Source organism: Triticum aestivum, chromosome 7A (genome assembly GCF_018294505.1).
Source record: "Triticum aestivum cultivar Chinese Spring chromosome 7A, IWGSC CS RefSeq v2.1, whole genome shotgun sequence".
Classification (NCBI taxonomy): Eukaryota; Viridiplantae; Streptophyta; class Magnoliopsida; order Poales; family Poaceae; genus Triticum; species Triticum aestivum.
Window position 1 is genome coordinate 598,974,220 of NC_057812.1, and position 21,622 is coordinate 598,995,841.

At 47.8% G+C, this 21,622-nt stretch overlaps 1 protein-coding gene across 1 annotated transcript; it reads left to right on the top strand.

Moving 5' to 3' along the window:
• Positions 1 to 16,448: 16,448 nt before the first annotated feature.
• LOC123148532 (arogenate dehydrogenase 2, chloroplastic) lies at positions 16,449 to 17,939 on the top strand. Its single transcript, XM_044567969.1, has one exon. It carries the CDS (start codon positions 16,543 to 16,545, stop codon positions 17,707 to 17,709), a length of 1,167 nt encoding a protein of 388 aa, XP_044423904.1. The 5' UTR covers positions 16,449 to 16,542; the 3' UTR covers positions 17,710 to 17,939.
• Positions 17,940 to 21,622: the final 3,683 nt, after the last annotated feature.

Below are 21,622 nucleotides of genomic sequence, written 5' to 3' on the forward strand. Positions count from 1 at the left end.
TCTTTGCTGAAAACTTGAATGCTGGCTTTACATATTTACAACAATAAGAGCAAACAGAGTTTGTAAGAGTTTTTCTTTATCACTTTCAGTTTATCAACTGAATTGCTTGAGGACAAGCAAAGGTTTAAGCTTGGGGGAGTTGATACGTCTCCATCGTATCTACTTTTCCAAACACTTTTGCCCTTGTTTTGGACTCTAATTTGCATGATTTGATGGAACTAACCCCGGACTGACGCTGTTTTGAGCAGACTTTCCATGGTGTTATTTATGTGCAGAAACAAAACTTCTCGGAATGACCTGAAACTCCACGGAACGTCTAGTTAAAAATAATAAAAAATCCTCGCCAAAGATGAAGACCAGGGGGCCCACACCCTGTCCATGAGGGTGGGGGGCGCCCCCCTAGGGCGCGCCCCCTACCTCATGGGCCCCCTGGAGCTCCTCCGATGCCAACTCCAACTCTATATATTTGCTTTCGGGGAGAAAAAATAGGAATTTTTGTATTCGTGCCCCTAGTTGGGTCACGCTCGACTGATTTGCCCCTATTTTTTCAACAATTGCGGTTTTGCCCAGCTCACTTCACTTGCCTTGTGTTTTTGCCCTTCCGGGGCGGTTCCGACCAGTGATCAATCGCCACATGGCGAAACGTGATTGGTTGAAACCGACCCGGAAGGGCAGAAACACAAGGCGAGTGAAGCGAGCTGGGCAAAACCGCAATTGTTGAAAAAATAGGGGCAAATCAGTCGAGCGTGACCCAACTAGGGGCACGAATACAATTGTTCCAAAAAAATAAATGAGAAGAAATCATCGTGTTTTACGATACGGAGCCGCCGCCAAGCCCTAAAACCTCTCGGGAGGGCTGATCTGGAGTCCGTTCGGGGCTCCAGAGAGGAGGATTCGTCGCCGTCGTCATCATCAACCATCCTCCATCACCAATTTCATGATGCTCACCGTCGTGCATGAGTAATTCCATCGTAGGCTTGCTGGACGGTGATGGGTTGGATGAGATCTATCATGTAATCGAGTTAGTTTTGTTAGGGTTTGATCCCTAGTATCCACTATGTTCTGAGATTGATGTTGCTACGACTTTGCTATGCTTAATGCTTGTCACTAGGGCCCAAGTGCCATGATTCCAGATCTGAACCTATTATGTTTTCATGAATATATGTGAGTTCTTGATCCTATCTTGAAAATCTATAGTCACCTATTATGCGTTATGATCCGGCAACCCCGAAGTGACAATAATCGGGACCACTCCCGGTGATGACCATAGTTTGAGGAGTTCATGTATTCACTATGTGCTAATGCTTTGTTCTGGTTCTCTATTAAAAGGAGGCCTTAATATCCCTTAGTTTCCATTAGGACCCCGCTGCCACGGGAGGGTAGGACAAAAGATGTCATGCAAGTTCTTTTCCATAAGCACGTATGACTATATTCGGAATACATGCCTACATTACATTGATGAATTGGAGCCAGTTCTGTGTCACCCTATGTTATGACGGTTACATGATGAACCGCATCCGGCATAATTATCCATCACCGATCCAATGCCTACGAGCTTTCCATATATTGGTTCTCGCTTATTTACTTTTCTGTTGCTATTGTTGCAATCACTACAAAACACCAAAAATATTACTTTTGCCTTCTTTACTTTTGTTACCGTTACCACTACTATCATATTACTTTGCTGTAAACACATTGCTACAGATATTAAGTTATCCAGGTGTGGTTGAATTGACAACTCAACTGCTAATACTTGAGAATATTCTTTGGCTCCCCTTGTGTCGAATCAATAAATTTGGGTTAAATACTCTACCCTCGAAAACTGTTGCGATCCCCTATACTTGTGGGTTATCAGCGGCGGGCCTGGAGGCTTAGCCAGCACGCTATCTGGTTCCCGCTGTTGCATTCAAGATTTTCAGGCAAGTCCGACTGGTTGTGGCCGACTCCCTCCAGGCAGAACGCCAGGAGTCGGATGAAGCTTCCACCCAGAGCTGACGGAGTAGGAAACTGCTGAGGCTTCTTGGCTCGGCAGCCGCGATGCCTCACCAGCTTCAGGGACTACTGTCGGAGTAATGTGAAGGAAATATGCCCTAGAGGCAATAATAAAATTATTATTTATTTCCTTATATCATGATAAATGTTTATTATTCATGCTAGAATTGTATTAACTGGAAACATAATACTTGTGTGAATACATAGACAAACAGAGTGTCACTAGTATGTCTCTACTAGACTAGCTCATTGATCAAAGATGGTTATGTTTCCTAGCCATTGACATGAGTTGTCATTTGATTAACGGGATCACATTAGGAGAATGATGTGATTGACTTGACCCATTCCATTAGCTTAGCACTTGATCATTTAGTATTCTGATATTGCTTTCTTCATGACTTATATATGTTCCTATGACTATGAGATTATGCAACTCCCGTTTACCGGAGGAACACTTTGTGTGCTACCAAATGTCACAACGTAACTGGGTGATTATAAAGGTGCTCTACAGGTGTCTCCGAAGGTACTTGTTGGGTTGGCGTATTTCGAGATTAGGATTTGTCACTCCGATTGTCGGAGAGGTATCTCTGGGCCCACTCGGTAATGCACATCACTATAAGCCTTGCAAGCATTGTAACTAATGAGTTAGTTGCGTGATGATGTATTACGGAATGAGTAAAGAGACTTTCCGGTAACGAGATTGAACTAGGTATTGAGATACCGATGATCGAATCTCGGGCAAGTAACATACCGATGACAAAGGGAACAAGGTATGTTGTTATGCGGTTTGACCGATAAAGATCTTCGTAGAATATGTGGGAGCCAATATGAGCATCCAGGTTCCGCTATTGGTTATTGACCGGAGACGTGTCTCGGTCATGTCTACATAGTTCTTGAACCCGTAGGGTCCGCACGCTTAAAGTTCGATGACGGTTATATTATGAGTTTATGTGTTTTGATGTACCGAAGGTTGTTTGGAGTCCCAGATGTGATCACGGACACGATGAGGAGTCTCGAAATGGTCAAGACGTAAAGATTGATATATTGGACGACTATGTTCAGACACCAGAATGGTTTCGGGGAGTTTCGGGCATATACCGGAGTACCGGGGGGTTACCGGAACCCCTGGGAGACTAATGGGCCTATTGGGCCCTAGTGGAGAAGAGGAGGGGCGGCCAAGGGCAGCTGCGCGCCCCCTTCCCCCAGTACGATTTGGACAAGGAGGGGGGCGGCGCCCCCCTTTCCTTTCCCCCTGTCTCTCCTTCCCTCTCCTCTCCTACTCCCACTTGGAAGGGGGGGTAGGACTCCTCATGGGGCGTGCCTAGGGTGGCCGGCCCCTCCCCCTCCTCCACTCCTTTATATACAGGGAGGGAGGCACCCCTTGGAGACACAACAATTGATCTCTTGGATCTCTTAGCCGTGTGCGGTGCCCCCCTCCATCATAATCCACCTTGATAATATCGTAGCGATGCTTAGGCGAAGCTCCGCGTCAGTAGCAACATCATCATCGTCACCACGTCGTCGTGCTGACGGAACTCTCCCTCAAAGCTCGGCTGGATCGAAGTTCAAGGGACGTCATCGAGTTGAACGTGTGTAGAACTCGGAGGTGCCGTGCGTTTGGTACTTGATCGGTCGAATCGCGAAGACGTACGACTACATCAACCGCGTTGTGCTAACGCTTCCGCTTTCGGTCTACGAGGGTACGTGGACACACTCTCCCCGCTCGTTGCTATGCATCACCATGATCTTGCGTGTGTGTAGGAAATTTTTTGAAATTACTACGTTCCCCAACAGTGGCATCCGAGCCAGGTTTTATGCGTAGATGTTATATGCACGAGTAGAACACAAGTGAGTTGTGGGCGATACAAGTCATACTGCTTACCAGCATGTCATACTTTGGTTCGACGGTATTGTTGGATGAAGCGGCCCGGACCGACATTACGCGTACGCTTACGCGAGACTGGTTCTACTGACGTGCTTTGCACACAGGTGGCCGGCGGGTGTCAGTTTCTTCAACTTTAGTTGAACCGAGTGTGGCTACGCCCGGTCCTTGAGAAGGTCAAAACAACACTAACTTGATGAACTATCATTGTGGTTTTGATGCGTAGGTAAGAACGGTTCTTGCTCAGCCCGTAGCAGCCACGTAAAACTTGCAACAACAAAGTAGAGGACGTCTAACTTGTTTTTGCAGGGCATGTTGTGATGTGATATGGTCAAGGCATGATACTAAATTTTATTATATGAGATGATCATGTTTTGTAACCGATTTATAGGCAACTGGCAGGAGCCATATGGTTGTCGCTTTATTTTATGCAATGCAATCGCCCTGTAATGCTTTACTTTATCACTAAGTGGTAGCGATAGTCATAGAAGCATAAGTTGGCGAGACGACAACGATGCTACGATGGAGATCAAGGTGTCGCGCTGGTGATGATGGTGATCATGACGGTGCTTCGGAGATGGAGATCACAAGCACAAGATGATGATGGCCATATCATATCACTTATATTGATTGCATGTGATGTTTATCATTTATGCATCTTATCTTGCTTTGATTGACGGTAGCATTATAAGATGATCTCTCACTAAATTTCAAGGTACAAGTGTTCTCCCTAAGTATGCGCCGTTGTGGAAGTTCTTCATGCTGAGACACCACGTGATGATCGGGTGTGATAGGCTCTACATTCAAATACAACTGGTGCAAAATAGTTGCACACGCGGAATACTCAGGTTAAACTTGACGAGCCTAGCATATGCAGATATGGCCTCGGAACACTGAGACCGAAAGGTCGAGCGTGAATCATATAGTAGATATGATCAACATAGTGATGTTCACCATTGAAACTACTCCATCTCACGTGATGATCGGACATGGTTTAGTTGATTTGGATCACGTGATCACTTAGAGGATTAGAGAGATGTCTATCTAAGTGGGAGTTCTTAAGTAATATGATTAATTGAACTTAAATTTATCATGAACTTAGTACCTGATAGTATTTTTCTTGTCTATGTTGATTGTAGATAGATGGCACGTGCTGTTGTTCCATTGAATTTTAATGTGTTCCTTGAGAAAGCAAAGTTGAAAGATGATGGTAGCAATTACACGGACTGGGTCCGTAACTTGAGGATTATCCTCATTGCTGCATAGAAAAATTACGTCCTGGAAGCACCGCTAGGTGCCAGACCTGCTGCAGGAGCAACACCAGATGTTATGAACGTCTGGCAGAGCAAAGCTGATGACTACTCGATAGTTCAGTGTGCCATGCTTTACGGCTTAGAACCGGGACTTCAACGACGTTTTGAACGTCATGGAGCATATGAGATGTTCCAGGAGTTGAAGTTGATATTTCAAGCGAATGCCCGGATTGAGAGATATGAAGTCTCCAATAAGTTCTACAGCTGCAAGATGGAGGAGAATAGTTCTGTCAGTGAGCATATACTCAAAATGTCTGGGTATAACAATCACTTGATTCAACTGGGAGTTAATCTTCCGGATGATAGCGTCATTGACAGAATTCTTCAATCACTGCCACCAAGCTACAAGAGCTTCGTGATGAACTATAACATGCAAGGGATGGATAAGACGATTCCCGAGCTCTTCGCGATGCTAAAGGCTACGGAGGTAGAATTCAAGAAGGAGCATCAAGTGTTGATGGTCAACAAGACCACCAATTTTAAGAAAATGGGCAAAAGGAAGAAGAAGGGGAACTTCAAGAAGAACAGCAAAGAAGTTGCTGCTCAGGAGAAGAAATGCAAGTCTGGACCTAAGACTAAGACTGAGTGCTTCTACTGCAAAGAGACTGGTCACTGGAAGCGGAACTGCCCCAAGTATTTGGCGGATAAGAAGGATGGCAAGGTGAACAAAGGTATGTGTGATATACATGTTATTGATGTGTACCTTACTAATGCTCGCAGTAGCACCTGGGTATTTGATATTGGTTCTGTTGCTAATATTTGCAACTCGAAATAGGGACTACGGATTAAGCGAAGATTGGCTAAGGACGAGGTGACGATGCGCATGGGAAATGGTTCCAAAGTCGATGTGATCGCGGTCGGCATGCTACCTCTACATCTACCTTTGGGATTAGTTTTAGACCTGTATAATTGTTATTTGGTGCCGGCGTTGAGCATGAGCATTATATCTGGATCTTGTTTGATGTGAGACGATTATTCATTTAAATCAGAGAATAATGGTTGTTCTATTTATATGAGTAATATCTTTTATGGTCATGCACCCTTGAAGAGTGGTCTACTTTTGTTGAATCTCGATAGTAGTGATACACATATTCATAATATTGAAGCCAAAAGATGCAGAGTTGATAATGATAGTGCAACTTATTTGTGGCACTACCGTTTAGGTCATATTGGTGTAAAGCGCATGAAGAAACTCCATACTGATGGACTTTTGGAACCACTTGATTATGAATCACTTGGTACTTGCGAACCGTGCCTCATGGGCAAGATGACTAAAACACCATTCTCCGGGACTATGGAGCGAGCAACAGATTTGTTGGAAATCATACATACAGATGTATGTGGTCCGATGAATGTTGAGGCTCGCGGCGGGTATCGTTATTTTCTCACCTTCACAGATGATTTAAGCAGATATGGGTATATCTACATAATGAAACATAAGTCCGAAACATTTGAAAAGTTCAAAGAATTTCAGAGTGAAGTGGAAAATCATCGTAACAAGAAAATAAAGTTTCTACGATCTGATCGTGGAGGAGAATATTTGATTTACGAGTTTGGTCTACATTTGAAACAATGCGGAATAGTTTCGCAACTCATGCCACGCGGAACACCACAGCGTAATGGTGTGTCCGAACGTCGTAATCATACTTTACTAGATACGGTGCGATCTATGATGTCTCTTACTGATTTATCGCTATCATTTTGGGGTTATGCTTTAGAGACGGCTGCATTCATGTTAAATAGGGCACCATCGAAATCCGTTGAGACGATGCCTTATGAACTGTGGTTTGGCAAGAAACCAAAGTTGTCGTTTCTTAAAGTTTGGGGTTGCGATGCTTATGTGAAAAAGCTTCAACTTGATAAGCTCGAACCCAAATCGGAGAAATGTGTCTTCATAGGATACCCAAAGGAAACTGTTGGGTACACCTTCTATCACAGATCTGAAGGCAAGACTTCTGTTGCTAAATTTGGATCCTTTCTAGAGAAGGAGTTTTCTCGAAAGAAGTGAGTGGGAGGAAAGTAGAACTTGATGGGGTAACTGTACCTCCTCCATTATTGGAAAGTAGTTCATCACAGAAACCGGTTCCTGTGACACCTACACCAATTAGTGAGGAAGCTGATGATATTGATCATGAAACTTCAGATCAAGTTACTACTGAACCTCGTAGGTCAACCAGAGTAAGATCCGCACCAGAGTGGTATGGTAATCCTGTTCTGGAGGTTATGTTACTAGACCATGACGAACCTACAAACTATGAAGAAGCGATGGTGAGCCCAGATTCCGCAAAATGGCTTGAGGCCATGAAATCTGAGATGGGATCCATGTATGAGAACAAAGTGTGGACTTTGGTTGACTTGCCCAATGATCGGCAAGCCATTGAGAATAAATGGATCTTCAAGAAGAAGACTGACGCTGACGGTAATGTTACTGTCTATAAAGCTTGACTTGTTGCAAAAGGTTTTCGACAAGTTCAAGGGATTGACTACATGAGACTTTCCCACCCGTAGCGATGCTTAAGTCTGTCCGAATCATGTTAGCAATTGCCGCTTTTTATGATTATGAAATTTGGCAAATGGATGTCAAAACAGCATTCCTAAATGGATTCCTGGAAGAAGAGTTGTATATGATACAACTGGAAGGTTTTGTCGATCCAAAGGGGCTAACAAAGTGTGCAAGCTCCAGTGATCCATTTATGGATTGGTGCAAGCCTCTTGGAGTTGGAATAAATGCTTTGATAGTGTGATCAAAGAATATGGTTTTATACAGACTTTTGGAGAAGCCTGTATTTACAAGAAAGTGAGTGGGAGCTCTGTAGCATTTCTGATATTATATGTGGATGACATATTGCTGATTGGAAATGATATAAAATTTCTGGATAGCATAAAAGGATACTTGAATAAGAGTTTTTCAATGAAAGACCTAGGTGAAGCTGCTTACATATTGGGCATCAAGATCAATAGAGATAGGTCAAGACGCTTAATTGGACTTTCACAAAGCACATACCTTGACAAAGTTTTGAAGAAGTTCAAAATGGATCAAGCAAAGAAAGGGTTCTTGCCTATGTTACAAGGTGTGAAGTTGAGTAAGACTCAATGCCCGACCAATGCAGAAGATAGAGAGAAGATGAAAGATGTTCCCTATGCTTCAGCCATAGGCTCTATCATGTATGCAATGCTGTGTACCAGACCTGATGTGTGCCTTGCTGTAAGTTTAGCAGGGAGGTACCAAAGTAATCCAGGAGTGGATCACTGGACAACGGTCAAGAACATCCTGAAATACCTGAAAAGGACTAAGGATATGTTTCTCATTTATGGAGGTGACAAAGAGCTAGTCGTAAATGGTTACGTTGATGCAAGCTTTGACACTGATCCGGACGATTCTAAATCGCAAACCGGATACGTGTTTACATTGAACGGTGGAGCTGTTGGTTGGCACAGTTCTAAACAAAGCGTTGTGGCGGGATCTATGTGTGAAGTGGAGTACATAGCTGCTTCGGAAGCAGCAAATGAAGGAGTCTGGATGAAGGAGTTCATATCCGATCTAGGTGTCATACCTAGTGCATCGGGTCCAATGAAAATCTTTTGTGACAATACTAGTGCAATTGCCTTGGCAAAGGAATCCAGATTTCACAAGAGAACCAAGCACATCAAGAGACGCTTCAACTCCATCCGGGATCAAGTCCAGGTGGGAGACATAGAAATTTGCAAGATACATATGGATCTAAATGTTGCAGACCCGTTGACTAAGCCTCTTCCACGAGCGAAACATGATCAGCCCCAAGGCTCCATGGGTGTTAGAATCATTACTGTGTAATCTAGATTATTGACTCTAGTGCAAGTGGGAGACTGAAGGAAATATGCCCTAAAGGCAATAATAAAGTTATTATTTATTTCCCTATATCATGATAAATGTTTATTATTCATGCTAGAATTGTATTAACCGGAAACATAATACTTGTGTGAATACATAGACAAACAGAGTGTCACTAGTATACCTCTACTTGACTAGCTCATTGATCAAAGATGGTTATGTTTCCTAGCCATTGACATGAGTTTTCATTTGATTAACGGGATCACATCATTAGGAGAATGATGTGATTGACTTGACCCATTCCATTAGCTTAGCACTTGATCGTTTAGTATTCTGCTATTGCTTTCTTCATGACATACATGTTCCTATGACTATGAGATTATGCAACTCCCGTTTACAGGAGGAACACTCTGTGTGCTACCAAATGTCAGAACGTAACTGGGTGATTATAAAGGTGCTCTACAGGTGTCTCCGAAGGTACTTGTTGGGTTGGCGTATTTCGAGATTAGGATTTGTCACTCCGATTGTCGGAGAGGTATCTTTGGGCCCACTCGGTAATGCACATCACTATAAGCCTTGCAAGCATTGTAACTAATGAGTTAGTTGCAGGATGATGTATGACAAAACGAGTAAAGAGACTTGCCAGTAACGAGAATGAACTAGGTATTGAGATACCGACGATCGAATCTCGGGCAAGTAACATATCGATGACAAAGGGAACAACATATGTTTTTATGCGGTTTGACCGATAAAGATCTTCGTAGAATATGTGGGAGCCAATATGAGCATCCAGGTTCCGCTATTGGTTATTGACCGGAGACGTGTCTCGGTCATGTCTACATAGTTCTCGAACCCGTAGGGTCCGCACGCTTAAAGTTCGATGACGGTTATATTATGAGTTTATGTGTTTTGATGTACCGAAGGTTGTTTGGAGTCCCGGATGTGATCACGGACATGACGAGGAGTCTCGAAATGGTCGAAATGTAAAGATCGATATATTGGACGACTATGTTCGGACACCGGAATGGTTTCAGGGAGTTTCGGGCATATACCGGAGTACCGGGGGGTTACCGGAACCCCCCAGGGAGACTAATGGGCCTATTGGGCCCTAGTGGAGAAGAGGAGGGGCGGCCAAGGGCAGCCGCGCGGCCCCTTCCCCCCAGTTCGATTTGGACAAGGAGGGGGAGGCGGCGCCCCCCTTTCCTTTCCCCTCTCTCTCCTTCCCTCTCCTCTCCTACTCCCACTTGGAAGGGGGGAGTCCTACTCCCGGTGGGAGTAGGACTCCTCATGGGGCGCGCCTAGGGTGGCCGGCCCCCTCCCCCTCCTCCACTCCTTTATATACGGGGAGGGAGGCACCCCTTGGAGACACAACAGTTGATCTCTTGGATCTCTTAGCCGTGTGCGGTGCCCCCCTCCACCATAATCCACCTCGATAATATCGTAGCGGTGCTTAGGCGAAGCCCTTCGTCGGTAGCAACATCATCATCGTCACCATGCCGTCATGCTGATGGAACTCTCCCTCAAAGCTCGGCCGGATCGGAGTTTGAGGGACGTCATCGAGTTGAATGTGTGCAGAACTCCGAGGTGCCGTGCGTTCGGTACTTGATCGTTCGGATCGCGAAGACGTACGACTACATCAACCACGTTGTGCTAACGCTTCCGCTTTCGGTCTATGAGGGTACGTGGACACACTCTCCCCGCTTGTTGCTATGCATCACCATGATCTTGTGTGTGCGTAGGAAATTTTTTGAAATTACTACGTTCCCAACATAATGGGCCACGGGTAGCCTAACCCGAGTCCCTGAACCTTTCAAGACATCGGGGCCGGTTGTGCCCCTCAGGACATCAAGATGAAGGGCCGCCTTCTGATGGCCGGCTGGCCCAAGCGGTCGGCTGCCAGAAGGCGGCTAAGCTCCAGAAGGCAGCACCAAGACGGGCCGACTCCTTGTAGGCGGCCTCCAGAGAGGTTAGCTTCTAGTAAGCGGCCCATGGCGCCCTCAGAGTCTGCGCCCCATTAAGAAGACAAGACAGGGTGAGGCTACAATGTAGCCCATCACCCCCGTATCCAGGGCCGGGCGTGGCCACAGTGCTCCGTACAGGCGGAGATTTACGCCCGGCGCATCACTGTTGCCACTCCACCCCTGACTTCACTGCTGGCAGACGGAGCCCTGTTCCCACGACGACCTTTCGGTACGGCCTACAGGCGGCGGGCCCTACTGGGCAGTGAGAGCCCGGAGGATGGTGGAGGCCTGACCAGTCGGAACCAAGGAAGGCCGGCTTCCAGCAGGCGGCCCCTTCCTCCCTCGGGGCCCGTGCGCTATTAACCAGATGAGAAAGGGAGTGGCTACAGTGATCTCCCACCAGTCGGTGAGACTGTAGCCATGCTTCCCTGACCAAGTACACGTCATTAGTATCACAGCTACAGTAACCAGCAGCCGGCAAGACCCACAAGCGGTGGGAGTGGCCTGTCGGCTCCGTACCAGACCAGTCGGTAGGGCCGACCAGGCGGTGGGCCCCAGCAGCCGGCGACTAGAGACACTGATAGCCGGGTCCTACACCCGGCTAGAATACTATTGTACACCTGGGGGTAGGCCTATATAAACCCCCCAGGGGCACCCATGCAAAGGGTTCCCAACCTGTTAGAACTAGATTCATACCTAGAGGAAGGAGAGAGCGTGCCTGGCTTCTTCTAGCTCTAGCATACAGCTCTAGGAGCACCATTATATCCACTAGTGCCTTAGTGATCATGCAGAGACCTCGCAGAGCAGGACTAGGGGTGTTATCTCCTAGGAGAGCCCCGAACCTGGGTAAAGTATGCCGACGTTCGTGTCTACGCCTCATCCCGCTTCCGGGCACCGGCGACGTTCTACTCGCTCCCACCATGATAAGCCATCCTTTGGCATATGTCGCACCCAACCCCCTACATGAAGCTCAACAACAAAGTTTAGCACACAAATGAAACATAGAGATGCAAACTACGCTTGTTGTCGCCCATGCCATGCCCACCACTCCTCCATCACATCTTTTTGGAGATCTTCGTGTGTATCGGCATCTCGAATCTCATCATAGACCTCAATAAAGTGATGGAGTCGATCTTCCACCCGACACTGCCGAATCGGGATCCCCATGAGGTTACGTGCTATGGTCCAAATAAACTAGACGAGCACTTCTCAAGTGCCAGCTAGGAAACTGTTGGAAATATGCCCTAGAGGCAATAATAAATAAGTTATTATTATATTTCTTTGTTCATGATAATTGTCTTTTATTCATGCTATAACTGTATTATCCGGAAATCGTAATACACGTGTGAATACATAGACCACAATATGTCCCTAGTGAGCCTCTAGTTGACTAGCTCGTTGTGATCAACAGATAGTCATGGTTTCCTGGCTATGGACATTGGATGTCGTTGATAACGGGATCACATCATTAGGAGAATGATGTGATGGACAAGACCCAATCCTAAGACTAGCACAAAAGATCGTGTAGTTCATTTGCTAGAGCTTTGCCAATGTCAAGTATCTCTTCCTTTGACCATGAGATCGTGTAACTCCTGGATACCGTAGGAGTGCTTTGGGTGTATCAAATGTCACAACGTAACTGGGTGACTATAAAGGTGCACTACAGGTATCTCCAAAAGTATCTATTGTTTTATGCGGATCGAGACTGGGATTTGTCACTCCGTGTAAACGGAGAGGTATCTCTGGGCCCACTCGGTAGGACATCATCATATGCGCAATGTGACCAAGGAGTTGATCACGGGATGATGTGTTACGGAACGAGTAAAGTGACTTGCCGGTAACGAGATTGAACAAGGTATCGGTATACCGACGATCGAATCTCGGGCAAGTAAAATACCGCTAGACAAAGGGAATTGAATACGGGATCGATTGAGTCCTTGACATCGTGGTTCATCCGATGAGATCATCGTGGAACATGTGGGAGCCAACATGGGTATCCAGATCCCGCTGTTGGTTATTGACCGGAGAACGTCTCGGTCATGTCTGCATGTCTCCCGAACCCGTAGGGTCTACACACTTAAGGTTCGATGACGCTAGGGTTATAAAGGAAGCTTGTATGTGGTTACCGAATGTTGTTCGGAGTCCCGGATGAGATCCCGGACGTCACAAGGAGTTCCGGAATGGTCCGGAGGTAAAGATTTATATATAGGAAGTCCTGTTTCGGCCATCGGGACAAGTTTCGGGGTCATCGGTATTGTACCGGGACCACCAGAAGGGTCCCGGGGGCCCACCGGGTGGGGCCACCTGCCCCGGGGGGCCACATGGGCTGAAGTGGGAAGGGATCCAGCCCAAAGTGGGCTGGGGCGCCACTTCCCTCATGGCCCATGCACCTAGGGTCAAAGGGGAACCCTAAGGAAGAGTCCTAGGAGGGGAAGGCACCTCCTAGGTGCCTTGGGGGGGAGGGAATCCTCCCTTGGCCGCCGCCCCTTTCCCATCTAGGGCTGGCCGCACCCCTTGGGGGTGGGAAACCCTAAAGGGGGCGCAGCCCTCCCCTCCCCCTATATATATTGAGGCATGGGGCTGCCCATAACACGCGATTTGATCTCTCGTTGGTGCAGCCCTGCCCCTCTCCCTCCTCCTCTTCTCCCATGGTGCTTGGCGAAGCCCTGCGGGATTGCCACGCTCCTCCACCACCACCACGCCGTTGTGCTGCTGCTGGATGGAGTCTTCCTCAACCTCTCCCTCTCTCCTTGCTGGATCAAGGCGTGGGAGACGTCACCGGGCTGTACGTGTGTTGAACGCGGAGGTGCCGTGCGTTCGGCACTTGATCATCGGTGATCTGAATCACGACGAGTACGACTCCATCAACCCCGTTCACTTGAACGCTTCCGCTTAGCGATCTACAAGGGTATGTAGATGCACTCTCTTTCTACTCGTTGCTGGTCTCTCCATAGATAGATCTTGGTGACACGTAGGAAAATTTTGAATTTCTGCTACGTTCCCCAACAGAAACTGTCTGTACTGTAAACCAACCTTGTCCCCACCCGTAGAGAACTTTTAGTAGATGGAAGCAAGCTCCCTAGTCCTATTCGACCCACTTGGAATTCCCTTATGTGAATCATTCATGTAGCATTGATATACGAGAATTCGAGATTGCTCCACCGGGCCTGACTAGTAAATACAGTATACGGGGAAGAGAGTCTTCTGAACCTGAAACCTATGAAGCAAGGAAGTCACTCTACTCTGCAAGCTATTCCACTGGAAAGGACAGGTTTCTAAAGGAATGGGATTAGTACTACTTAATTAAGGAAGGGATGAGTGATGTATCTTGTTCACGCCTGTTCTCAGTGACCATATTGTGTAAGATCATGCGGGCTATCATGATGTACCATAGAATATATTTATCCCAAAACATAGCCGGTCCTTGCACAATAGCAAATTGGGTTTGCAAAATCCCTCTCCACATCTTTTCTAGCAGCTGCTTGAGCATTATGAAAGTAAAGTTCTTTCACCTTGGGGTTTTGAAACTGGCTTGACGAAAGTACCCCACCTTGGATAAATCCCATCTGCAAGGTAATAGCCAAAGTTGTACATGCGACCATTTGCTTGAAAGGTCACCGGTGGTTGTTCCCCGTTGGCTAACCTGGTGAATAGAGGAGATCGATACAGCATATTGATATCATTGCAAAATCCAGGCACTCCAAAGTAGGCATGCCAAATCCATGTCTCCTGGTCGACCACTGCCTCAAGAATGATGGCTCCATCCTTGTTGTGTCCTTTGTAATGTCCCTGTCATGTGTAGGGCAGGTCTTTCAATTCTAGTGCATGCAATCAATGGAGCTAAGCATGCCCGAAAAGCCACGGTCCTTGTTCATCTCCAATAGTCTCGTCATGTCCTAAGCATTGGGTGCTCTCAAGTACTTTGGACCAAACACTTCCACAACCGCCTTCGCAAATTGTTTGACAAAGAAGATTGAAGTAGTCTCTCCCATTGCCAAGTTGTCATCAATGGAATCTGTCGGAATACCATATGCCATCATGCGCAATGCGGCAGTAACCTTCTGCTCGTTAGTATGTCCAAGAGCTCTGACGCAGTTCCTCATTTGAATGAAGTACTGATCATGTTGTTTGTCAGTGTTGCAAATGTGAAGAAGTAAGCCCGTGGACATCCTAAACCGGCGTTGAAAGTACCTCTCTGGATAGTGAGGTCTTGGGGTAAAGTAGTTGCGCCACAATCGGTTGCCTGCCTCTTTCCGTTCTCTCCATAGAAACTCACAACTAATAACCGAAGCTCTGTGCTTCGGCCTCTTGTTGTGCATAATCACAATCATAGCAATATCTTCCTCCTCGGTCAAATCAAATTCCTCATCTGACGAGGAATCATCGTAATAGTTGGAGTCGTATAACTCGTCTACAATACAAAACTATCCATCAAGCTATAATTCTACAAATGCAAATGCAAATGGACTTTTTTTACCTTTATAGATGTTTCATCGGACACCTAGTGTGCAAGGAGGAGAAATCCAGCCGGCGAGTCGTCGGTGGCTTGCGAATACTGGGAGGGGGTGGGCAACGACCACCAGAAGTGCTCCTTGACATGGGGAAGCAGGCTATGCATCCAGAACTTGGAGACGCCATCGTTGCTTCCCAAATGTCACTGGAGCTCCGCTCGGCGTGGCGGCGGAATGATCGGCTATGGAGCTCCTGCGACCGCTAGGGCACCAAGTAGACGCGGCGAATTGGCAGCGAATCGACGCGGCGGCCGCGACGCGGTCGGAGGCTAAATGGGGGTGGAGGCAAAGCCCGCAGCATCGGAGGATGTTTTTTGCCACTTCATGCCCTAAAAACGTCCTAATATGGCAGGAGATGCTCCAATTCATCATTATCTCAAGAGATCATGTTGCTTCACTTGCTTGTAGTACTCCCTCCATTTAGTTATACAAGGTCACTATGAAATATTCATTTTGCATCTATACAAGGCCATCAACAGTAATCAAGGCAAAATTAATGATATTTTCTCGTACTAGCAACCCATTTAATACTTGCATGTATACGGTCATAATGACAATTAGCTACTTCTTCCACTTAATTTGCTTGCATTCATCCAGCTTATTAATGATCTCAAACGATGACTTGCAAAGCATGCATTAAATTTTACTCCCTCTGTTTCTAAATATAGGTCTTTTTAGAGATTTAAATATGGACTACATACGGATGAATGTAGACATATTCTGGAGTGTAGATTCACTCATTTTTCTCCGTATGTAGACCATATTAGAATCCTTAAAAAGACATATATTTAGAAACGGAGGGGGTACATTGGTACATGTAAGCTGAGTTTGTGACCTTGTATATAAAAACGGAGGGAGTAATAAACATTTTTTTTTGGAGGGGATGTGGCTAAAAAGCATTTGTTTGGAGGTCATGTTGGGAAGAAGCTGCTCGACACGAGCCCGCAGCGTCGCATCTAAATTCCCCCCGTCCCCGCTGCGAAGCCCATACCCGAACACAGCACACAACACACCAGAGGCCCAGACGAAGCGGCGGCAGCAGCAGCCTGCGGAAGCGAGCGAGGGGGGCAAGATGCTGTCGTCTTCCACGGCCCCCTCCCTCCGCCTCCACCACCACCAACCAGCCCGGCCCCGCCGCCGCCCGCCGGCCCCGGCGGCCTACGGCCAATTCCAGTCGCCCGCCGCGGCCCCCCGCCGCCACCTCCCCGCCGGGGCCGCCGTCCGCGCCCGCGGCGCCACCATCCGCGCCATCGACGCGGCCCAGCCGTTCGACTACGAGTCCCGCGCCGCGGGGCTGCTGGAGGAGCGGCAGCGCCTCAAGATCGCCATCGTCGGGTTCGGCAACTTCGGGCAGTTCCTGGCGCGCACCTTCGCGCGGCAGGGCCACACGCTGCTCGCCCACTCCCGCTCCGACCACTCCTCCCTCGCCGCCTCCCTCGGCGCCGCCTACTTCCAGGACCCGCACGACCTCTGCGAGTGCCACCCGGACGTCGTCCTCCTCGCCACCTCCATCCTCTCCGCCGAGGCCGTGCTCCGCTCGCTCCCGCTCCACCGCCTCCGCCGCAGCACGCTCTTCGTCGACGTCCTCTCCGTCAAGGAGTTCCCCAAGAACCTCCTCCTCACCTCCCTCCCGGAGGGCTTCGACATCCTCTGCACCCACCCCATGTTCGGCCCGGAGTCGGCCCGCGACGGCTGGGACGGCCTCCCCTTCGTCTTCGACAGGGTCCGCGTCGGCGACTCCCCGGCCCGCCGCGCCCGCGCCAACGCCTTCCTCAACATATTCGAGCGCGAGGGGTGCCGCATGGTGGAGATGTGCTGCGCCGAGCACGACGCGCACGCCGCCGAGACGCAGTTCCTCACGCACACCGTCGGCCGGATGCTCGCCACGCTCGAGCTCAGCTCCACCCCAATCAACACCAAGGGCTACGAGACGCTGCTCCGCCTCGTGGACAATACCTGCAGCGACAGCTTCGACCTCTACAACGGCCTCTTCATGTACAACAAGAACTCGACGGACCTGCTCAACCGCCTCGAGTCCGCCATGGACTCCGTCAAAAAGAGGCTCTTCGACGGCCTCCACGAGGTGCTCCGGAAGCAGCTCTTCGAGGGCAAGGCCTCGCCGCCCAGCACTGCCACCACCAGCCACCACACCGACGTGCACCGGAGGCAGCTCCTCCTGGAGGGCAAGCCCCCCTCACCCTCAGTGCCCACCCCCAACAACGTCACCGTCCCCAAGTAGCCTCCTCCCCCCCCTCCCACATGCCTTGCTTGCTCTGCTCCATGGTGATGTATGATCAATTTCAGTTCTTTGCTGGTCTTATACATTGTGTTGTATCCTACTGTAGTAATACCAGTTTGTATTTCTGCCAAGAGTGATTCCCCCATATGGGGAAAGAAAAGCTTGCACCGAATTATGGATGTATATGGGAGTGATGAAATAAACTTGAATTGACATTGGAGTGCCATCAAGGAAAGATCAGGAGCAAAATTGGCCTGGCTTGTCTGCTGACAGTGAGGATATCTCGTGGATAATTTCAGTTTCAGATCAAAATCAGTGGGCTTTCTGACATTGGGATTTGAAAGTCCTTGTCGCCCCAAATATTTCGTTGAGTGACTCCTCTGTTGTTGCGAGAGCGACATCGGACGAGGTTAGGTGACCATCTGCTAATCCACCTGTGCTCCTCTGTTCATCCGGTTGGTAACTTGGTTGGTAAGTTGCTTTCCTGACAGCGCCATTACTAGTGTGCCATCGAACGAAACTGTGTGCTATAATACATTGTTAATTACACAATCATGGAAGCGGTAACCACTCCCGTCATGTCATATAGCTTGCTTAATACAATGTTTAGTCGGATGATCATCATTAAGCAAGCATGACATTGACATGGTCAGCAAGTCATCCAACCAACATTGGAGACAACACATGATTTTTGCATATAACAGTGCAATTTGTCTGTGTGAAAAATTCAGACGTTTTAGAGAATCAATTTGTGCTGGGGAATCCGTCGATGATTTGCCAATACCAGTCTTCTGATTCTCATAAACCATGCCTTAGAATTTAGGTCTTATTTTAGTGTATATATGATTTTTGCAGAACCTATGGCTGCAATCATTGGATTGTTTGCCCCCTTTATATCCTTTATATACGAGGGATGATACTATGATATTCTTATGGATCGACTTTGCATCCGCTCCAACCTCCGCTTCCACTCATTCGGATAGGAGTCGGCATCTTCTGTGTTTTCTATGTTGTATCCAAACAACTGTTTCCAGAGTTCCCATACTCTATGCGCACTTGTAGTATTTCTATAACATCATTATCAGTTTATTTTTCTGTTCAAGTTGATTAGTTCCAAGGATCCAAAGATGCCTTTAGGGTTCCGGATACAGTGAGTCTCTTTCTGGAATGCAGAATTGTAAATAAATAAATAAGTAGTGCTATTGAGATGCCATAGATTCGGGTAAATAAAAGAAAAGAAAAGGAACGAAGACTTATAAATCTGCAAATTATAAAACAAAAAGATTACTCTTATGACAGATTTTCCACAAAGGGACAGCTATTTCTTAGAAATTTCAACGAATTCTTACGCTCTCATCCCTACGATCATATAAGGCCTTTTACAGAAAAAAGAGAAAGATAACAATCTTATAAAGTTTGAGAATTCTTCCATGTCAAGAAACGGGACCAGCTACTGGTGGCATTGTCAGGATCCCTGAAGATCTCTGAAGAAATGAACACTGCAGTTAACCGACGAACTCTGAAGATGTGTGTGCAACGGTTCGTCAGTTATCCGACGACTGTCATGCCAGGGGTTATAATAAATCGGACGGTCCAGATTCACACTTAATTAGATCAATTGACGTTTTACCCGATGCAATTCAAACTCACCAGTCACTGTTTATCTTCTTCGTTTACCTCTGTAATTCTGAACATACAGTATAAGCCGCAAGCTGGAAATGAGAAGAAAGAGGAAAGTTGTTCCTATCTTAATTAGTCTCTGTGGCCCCGTATCTACTCGATTTCGACCCAAATCAGGGGCGATCTCAACACAACAGTGGCCACATCCGTAGTACGGGATCCTAACATGCATGTTTGCCAACTTCAACAAGTTACACATGCTTTTGTTCAAACGAGCAGTGGTCTGCCCATGTGAGCTGTAGTTGCTGTTGGATATTTGCTAGTGTAGAAGACGTGCAAACAAATGTCTACTATAACAAGTTCCGTTCGGCTTCGATGAGGAAGGGATAATGACGACGACGTGTCTTCGGCTTGCTTCAGTTTTTATAATTATCGCTAGGTGACCTATAAATTTGGATGTAGATTTTATTATTATTTCTTATGTTCGTTGTACCGTCATTATTGAAGATGAATACATCAGGATTTTTCCAAAAAAAAACGAAGACGTGCTAGCACGGGTGAAGGAAAGAAGAGCAGGAGAGAAAAAAACGAAGACGTGCTTGCGCAGAAGACACGGGACAGGTCGTAGCAAGGATAATGCTCGTACCGTAGGGGGTGGGCTTGTAGGGGATCCGTAGGCTACTTACCAATCAATCTTTCTTATCATGTTAATTGCACGTGCCTGCCGGATCGATCTCGTCCTTGCCATCCCAAGATTTTCTTCGGTGTGTTTGTTGTGAGAGAGCGACAGGGAACAAGGCAATGAGCTTGTCTAACTGGCTACTTCCTCCGTTCGTGAATAAGTGTACTTCTACCATTTGTTCTAAGTCAAAATTTTATAATTTTGATCAACTTTTTAGAAAAGAGTAGTACTCCCTTCATCTTAAAATAAATGACTCAACTTTGTACTAGCTTTAGTAGAAAGTTAGTATAAATTTGAGTCACTTATTTTCGGACGGAAGGAGTAGTATATATATGACATTAAATTGGTATATTATGAAAATACATTTCAAAACAAATCTAGTAATACTAATTTAGTGCCATAAATGCTGCTACTTTTTCCTATAAAGTCGGTCAAAGTTTTAAAATTTTCACTTAGGACAAAACCTAGATGTACACTTATTCACGGACGGAGAGAGTATATGTGAACGATCTCATATTAAAGCTCGGCTCGACTTGTTAGTCATCAGAAAGCATAGGGCTGGAACGATCTCATATTCCAGCCCTATGCTTTATGATGGTTGAACATGGTCTGTAAGCAAGCATGACATGATCTGTTAAGTCATCGGTGGGCGCGCCGTCGCGGTGCGCGCGGTCACGGTCGTCGGCCTCGTGCGGTCCCGATCCGATCTGGGATCCTGCGGGCGGCGGTTGGTGCGGACGGTGTGGGGCGGCGGCCTCGGTCCGAGCTCCTGATGTGGCCAGGGCGTGGATGGCGCGCGCTCGCGCGGCGGCGGCTCGGATCCGGCTGTGCGCGTGGGGCGCGGAGACCAGCCGGGCGCGGTGGCTGCAGGTGCGCGTCGGGCGCGGTGACCGGTTGTGTGTGGCGGGTGTGCTTCTCTGGAGTGCGAGGTGTGTTGCGGAGGGGGATCCTGCTCGTCTGCTCCGCTGCTTCGCCTGTACAGCTCTGATTGGATCTGGTGCGTGGTGCATCGATCTGGGTGCTGTGCTTCGCGATGCGGCGTGGGTTGCTGCGGTGGTGGTGGCCACGGTGGTGCTGCGGTGGTGGATGGCGGCTTCGGCCAGGGGGTGGTGCGTGTCATGTTGCGGTGGATCGTGGGATCCCGTGGCCTGAATGAGGTCGGCCTCAGCAGGTGGTGGCTGGTGGGCGGCGGTCGGCGGTGGTAGGTGGTCGGCGCATCTTCAGGAGAAATCTTTGCTCCGGTCTTCTTCGGAGCCGATGACGGCGGCGCCCGCGGGTGCCGTAATCTTTCTTGGAAGCGTCGTAGTGGAGGTGTGCTCCTCCTCCCCACGGCTTTGACTCCGGAAGGAAACCTCAGATCCGCTGGGTCGGACGATGAAGGCGTCTTCGCGTCTTTCTCCTCCTTGGGGGCATCGTCTCGGAGCCGGCTACGACTGGGAGACTGGTGGTTTGCGGCATCTTCGCCGTGGATGGCGGCATCTTCGCCGCGTGGTTTGCTGAGGCGGGGCGCTGGTTTTTGTTTGGCAACGATGATGTCATTGAGAGGAGCTCGGGTCGCGGCATGGACTTCGGTAGTCGGTTCTTCCCGGCGTGTCCGAGGTGCTCTTCTGT